General features: G+C 35.8%; 1 protein-coding gene and 1 pseudogene across 1 annotated transcript; both read right to left on the bottom strand.

Annotated features, from left to right (window-relative positions):
• Positions 1-675: 675 nt before the first annotated feature.
• Positions 676-3,591, bottom strand: LOC132176329 (geraniol 8-hydroxylase-like). The gene is made up of 2 exons (XM_059588505.1): positions 2,701-3,591; positions 676-1,366 (listed from the first exon to the last, which is right to left on the bottom strand). Exons 1-2 carry the CDS (start codon positions 3,589-3,591, stop codon positions 761-763), a joined length of 1,497 nt encoding a protein of 498 aa, XP_059444488.1. The 3' UTR covers positions 676-760.
• A 1,374-nt stretch (positions 3,592-4,965) lies between these two features.
• The window catches only part of LOC132176058 (geraniol 8-hydroxylase-like), a 3,088-nt pseudogene continuing 1,663 nt past the window's right edge, over positions 4,966-6,390 (bottom strand).

Below are 6,390 nucleotides of genomic sequence, written 5' to 3'. Positions count from 1 at the left end.
ATCAATGACGTGTTTAACTGCTGCTTTGATTGACGCAGCCAATGCTTCTGCTACTAATGGCTCAACTAGTAAATTTTTTGTTCTACTTCTTGGGGCTAATACATTTTCTTCACAATTCCTTACTACCATACGCCTATGCAGCATTTTGTATTAACCACACTGCAACATCTCAATTGACTTCGAGCATTTCTGTAGGAGGGCTCATCCATTTAATTTGCACTAGCTACATCTACTCGGTTACCCATTGGCTCGCCTTCCATTGAATTAACTCACCTCAACTCACGCTGTATATGGAAATTGCTTGGACCATTACTTTTAGCGAAATTTCATTTTCTGCTTGTGAGAAGAACTTTACTTTCCAATTGTGTAGCGTATTGCAAACTCAGTGTATAAAGATGCTGGAAAAATATTTTTCTAAGGCTATCTTGGCTAAATCAAAAGTCCGCAGAGTTAAGACTATTAATACAATAAAATAAATAAATAAAGAAAAAGAAAAAAAAAAAAAAAAGAAGAAGAAGAAAGAGTTCCAAACTTAGTTAACGTTGTGTAAGAATTGGATTCCTACTTGACGTGATAAACCATATGCAGGCTTGTAAGCAATTTTCTAGCCAATTTTTGTAATAAAATTGAATGATTAGTTCCAGGCTATCGATCATCAACATGACAAGCTATATATCTTTGTTATTCACTTTGAACAAATTTATTTATGGAAGTAAAATGACATGAAATGTACTATAATGGGTGAATTCTTCAACCTATTTTAAACCGGAATAGGGACGGCTCTCAAAGGATGAGCAATCTGTAAAGTTATGCCAAACTTTTCTTCCATGTTCATATTTTCAGCTGTAACCCCATCTTCAAGCTTCCAATCAAATGTATGGATAAGAGAACCCAACATCAGTTGCAACATTCGTATTGCCAATGCCAAACCAGGACAGATTCTCCTTCCACTACCAAAAGGTATAATCTCAAAGTTACGACCTTTAACATCAATTTCTGACCCCAAGAACCTATCCGGCATAAATGAATTTGCGTTCTCCCATAAGTTCGGGTCTCGGCCTATAGCCCATGCATTCACTAGAACTTGTGCACCCTTTGGAATAATATAGTCATTGATTTCTACATCTGCTTCAGCTTTCCTAGGAAGTAACAAAGGAGTTGCCGGGTGCATCCGAAATGTTTCTTTGACTATTGCATGTAAGTAAGGTAAACGAGCAAGATCCGACTCCTCGACTGAGTTTCCTTTGCCAATTACTTCTTCCAACTCTATTTTTGCTTTTGACAAAGCCTCTGGGTTGTGGAGTAGCTCTGCCATTGCCCATTCCAGTGTGGCTGAAGTTGTATCAGTGCCGGCGGCAAATAGATCCTAATTAACCACAACAATAATTTTTTTTTTTTTTTTAGAGGAAATATAATGTTAAAGATTTTCTCAAGTTCTAGTGGAACTTGCATTAGAAAGAAAGAAGCTAGGAGACGCGTAATTCCTATATGTAAGCGTGGTGATCCTTCATTAGAAAGAAGAGAATAATGAATTGTAGTTCTTATTATAATATAAATTAAATGTTTTATTTAATTTTTTTATATCAGTTTACACTTTTGAAATTTGTGATTTAGCATGATATCATAGTCAGTGTTTAGCCTCACTAATTAAGGAAGAGTTTGATCTCATACGTGAGGGGGACTGTTATAATATTATTATTTAAAATTAATTTTTTTATTGGCAAAGAACCAAAATATAATGGAATAAAATATATTAATTACATATAACATTAAAATTTATATGGTTTTATTAAATAAATTCTCTCTTTCAATAATTTTTTAAAGAGCTTCACCCTCTCTCTTTTTGAGTTTTCCCTCTGCCTTTAACCTTTGAGCATCTCATATATATGAATGCCAACTGAGGAGGAGGGAGGAGCTCAGCCTCTTGGCCCTCTATCATTTTCCTCCTCTTTTCTCTCCTCATTTCTCTCCTCATTTCTTTATTTGTTTTCTTTTTTTCTCCTCATTTAGATTTGTAGCGTTTTCACAACCTTCTCTCCACGTACGTGCTGACCGTCCTTCATCTCCGCCTTTTGACGCATCGTTGGTCGTTCTCCACTGGAGAGTGTGCACTCATGTGCCATCCAAGCGCATTGTGTTGCACGTGCCGCCATCCCAATGACACTGGTTTTGGCCACGGATCAGCTCTACAACTTCCTCTCTATTTTTTTTTTTCTAAATCTCCATAGTTGGTACTTGGTACCCTCATTATATATATATATATATATGATCATTAGCTTCCTATCAGACTAGCAATTTTAAACATTTGGTATTTATATTTTTGTTTATTTTTGTGTACTAGTGCCTACATGTTAACTTATTGGTATATCAATTAATATAGCATATATTTATGAAGTATGATACATATAAATATAATGTTTATTATATACATTTATATAAAGAGAACAAAAAAAAAAAAAAACTATCATTACATTTTATTATTTTAGTTCCCCTCTTACTATAATAAATTCCTGTGCCACTGTTTGTTTGTTGTTAGAGTCTAAACTATAAAATAATTCTTCTTAACTTGACTTAAAAGGGAGAAAAATGAGGATCTTATTCCCCAGTAACAATCTATCATAATATATTCATCAAAATCAAAGTAAATAGATGACTAATATTCAAATAAATCACAGAGGAACAGAGAGTAATAATACTGACCAAGAAGAAATGTTCCATCGTCGTCTTGTCCATCTTTTCACTGTTTTCTTCACTCATGTTGAGAAGGGTATCTAACATATCCCTGTTCGGGATAGAACCAGACACTTTTCTTATCTGCAACCGTTCGCTAATCATGTCGGCAAAGATGTCTATCATTTTTCCAACGTTTACTGTCATGCGCTGCCTTATTCCTTGGGGATCGATCTTCTTAAGCACAGGAAAATAATCTGCCAAGTTGGGTTTTCCTATCTCTTTCATGATATTCCATACGATCTCCTTGAACTTTCTAGCCGTGTCAGAATTCGGGTCGGCCAAGTCCGTCGAAAGAATTGTGTTTGATAACATATTAAGCGTAGTCTTGAAAGCCGCTCTGCCAATATCTATTGCCTCACCGGTTAGGCTGCTTTGACGAGTTTCGGCGAGGAGCTCTTGCACTTTCTTGCGCCGGATATCTTGGTTGGCGTCAAGTGCCGCGTTGGAGAATAGTTGGCCGTTGCATATTTTGCGAAGGTTCCTCCATTGGCCCGATACGGAGATCCATGGCAAGCCGAACTCGTCGTGTTTGTGGGCTCGGACTGCATCCGGGACGGTTCGGTTCGACAAGATTTGGTCATGTGTTTGAAGAATTTCTTTGGCCATGTTTGCTGAAGAGATGACAATTGTGGTTACTCGGCCTAGTTTTAGGGTCATTATGGGGCCATGAGCCTTGGCAAGCATGGTTAGGGACTTGTGGGGTTTATCACCGAGTTCTAAGAGGTTTCCTATTACTGGAAAAGGTTTTGGACCAGGTGGAAGCTTTTTGTGATTTTCTTTGCTTCTAGGAATTATATGGAAGGTTTTCAGAAAGATCCAAGTGAGGCAAAGACCAATTACACAACTCAACAAATCCATCTCTCTCTCAACTCTAAATCTCAAAGAGGAAAGAAAGAAGCAAAGGCAAAACAAAACAAAAAAGTCAACGATCTTTTTCCTTTACAAATAAGAAGCAAAACTCGATCTGCACCAGCGAAAACGATGGCACATAGCTCGAGCGAGTAGGGAATAGATGCTTTCTTACAATAAAGCAAAATATGGGACCCAATTTTCAAGGAACTTGAATTAAAGCTCCAGGGAAACAAATAATATAAGAAGGAAAAATGGATATGCATGTGCTTCCAATCTTTGGAGTGGAGGCCATGTGTTGCGAAACGAAGTTGATCATGTTTATATGGTTAACTTTCCTAATATTTTAAGAAAAAAATCATTTTCAAGACATCATATGTATGGATATCTTCAATTATTACATTTGATTAGGGCAAGTTGTCATTTTTTTAAGCATGATTCTGATTCAAGTTGGAATAATGTATATATATCTATCTTTTGTCGGCAAAGCTCAAGTCTTATTCCAACCGTCTAGAAAAGATCCTTGTACCTATACGAAGTGATCACCATCCATAAAGGACAAAAAAAGGGTAAAGACAAAACGAACACCAATCCTCAAATCCATATCATTTTAATTACATTCGGCACCATTAGATTCCATATCATTTTCCACGCCATCCCCTCCTCTGTTCATTTTGATCATTCTCCTCGTCTCAAATCTTGTCTTTCCTTTGCCAGTAGTGCATTGATAAAACATTCTAAATCTCTAACGATGATACCTCCCTTACCCTTAGAAAATCCCATTTTCTCAAAGCGCTCATCCAATGAAATTTTTTTCTTGGTGCCCCACAAAAATGTATGTGTCATCGAATTAATTTCATTAAATAAAATGGTCGGCAGTTGAAAAACACTCATATTGTATATGGAAATTACTTGAACCACTACTTTCAATTAATGATATCTCATTTTCTACTTGTGAGAGAAACAATTTTACTTTCCAATTGTACGTGTAGCATATTCCAAACTCAGTGTTTGATGCTTTCAAACGCCTATGTTCTCGACATTAACTAATTAATAGTTTACTAACTATATACCTTATGCTCTGGAAAAATATTTTTCTAAGGCTATCTTGGCTAAATCAAAAGTCCTAGAGTTAAGACTACTAATACAATAAAAAAATAGGAGTTACAAACTCTTAGTCTTACTTGACGTGATAAACCGTATTTAGGCTTGTAAGCAATTTCAAGCCTATTTTTGTAATAAAATTGAATGATTAGTTCCATGCTATCATCAAAATGCATGACAAGCTATATATATCTGTTATTCACTGCAAACAAAATTATTTATGGAAGTAAAATGACATCAAATACTAGAATGGCCATCAAGTGAATTCTTCAGCCTATTTTAAACCAGAATAGGGACAACTCTCAAAGGATGAGCAATCTGTAAAGTTATGCCAAATTTTTCTTCCATGTTCATGCATGTCTTCACATTTAATCCCATCTTCAAGCTTCCAGTCAAAGGTGTGGATAAGAGAACCCAACATCAACTGCAACATTAGTATTGCCAATGCCAAACCAGGACATATTCTCCTTCCACTACCGAAAGGTATAATCTCAAAGTTACGACCTTTAACATCAATTTCCGACCCCAAGAACCTCTCTGGCATAAATGAATTTGCGTTCTCCCATAAGTTCGGGTCCCGGCCTATAGCCCATGCATTCACTAGAACTTGTGCGCCCTTAGGAATAATATCGCCGTTGATTTCTACATCTGCTTTAGCTTTCCTAGGAAGTAACAAAGGAGTTGCAGGGTGCAGCCGGAATGTTTCTTTGACTATTGCTTGTAAGTAAGGTAAACATGCAATATCTGACTCCTCAACTGGGTTTCCTTTGCCAATTACTTCCTCTAACTCTATTTTTGCTTTTGACAGAACCTTTGGGTTGTGGAGTAGCTCTGCTATTGCCCATTCCAGTGTGGCTGAAGTTGTATCAGTGCCAGCGACAAATAGATCCTAATTAATAACAACAAGAAATTATTACTAATTTTTTTTTTTTTTGAAATATGATGTTAAAGATTTCCTCAAGTACTAATTCTCGTGGAACCTGCATTAGAAAGATTGAAGCTAGGATATGTGTAATTCCTATATGGAAGTGTGGTGATCCCCCCTTAGAAAGAAGAGAATAATAAATTGTAGTTCATCTTAGAATGTAAATTAAATGTTTAAATTAATTATTTTCTACCCGCTTTTGGGATTTGTGATTTAACATATTATTATAACTAGTGTTTGGCCTCGATCACTAAGTAAGAAAGAATTTGATCCCATACATGATGAGGACTAGTTGAATACTATTATGAAAGTTTAATTTTTTTTATTCGCAAAGAACCAAAAATATATATATATATATAGAATGAAATATTTTAATTACAGAGAACATCAAATCTACATGGTTGTGCCAACTGAGGAGGAGGGAGGAGCTCAACCTCCTAGCCCTCTATCGCTTTCCTCATCTTTTCTTTCATCATATCTTTATAATTTGGGGAAATTAACTTTAGACTCCTGAATTACCACTCATTTTGACATGCTCTCCCCCCCTAAAAAAAACTTCAAAACCTTTCACTTTGGACCTAAGAACTTTCAATTTCTATCATTTTGAATATCTTCGTCAGATTTTAAACGTTAAAAGTGAGACAATGACGTTTATATCCATAACTTTTTTATAAAATTCCAAATTTACTCTTAATTTCAAATTAAAAAATAAATAAAAAAATAAAAAAGGTTCTCTGGCCGGGAGACCCATGGGTCATGCTAGACCCACACGGGTTTGG

Source organism: Corylus avellana, chromosome ca3, assembly GCF_901000735.1.
Source record: "Corylus avellana chromosome ca3, CavTom2PMs-1.0".
Taxonomy (NCBI): Eukaryota; Viridiplantae; Streptophyta; class Magnoliopsida; order Fagales; family Betulaceae; genus Corylus; species Corylus avellana.
This window is presented reverse-complemented; position numbering and strand designations above follow the sequence as displayed.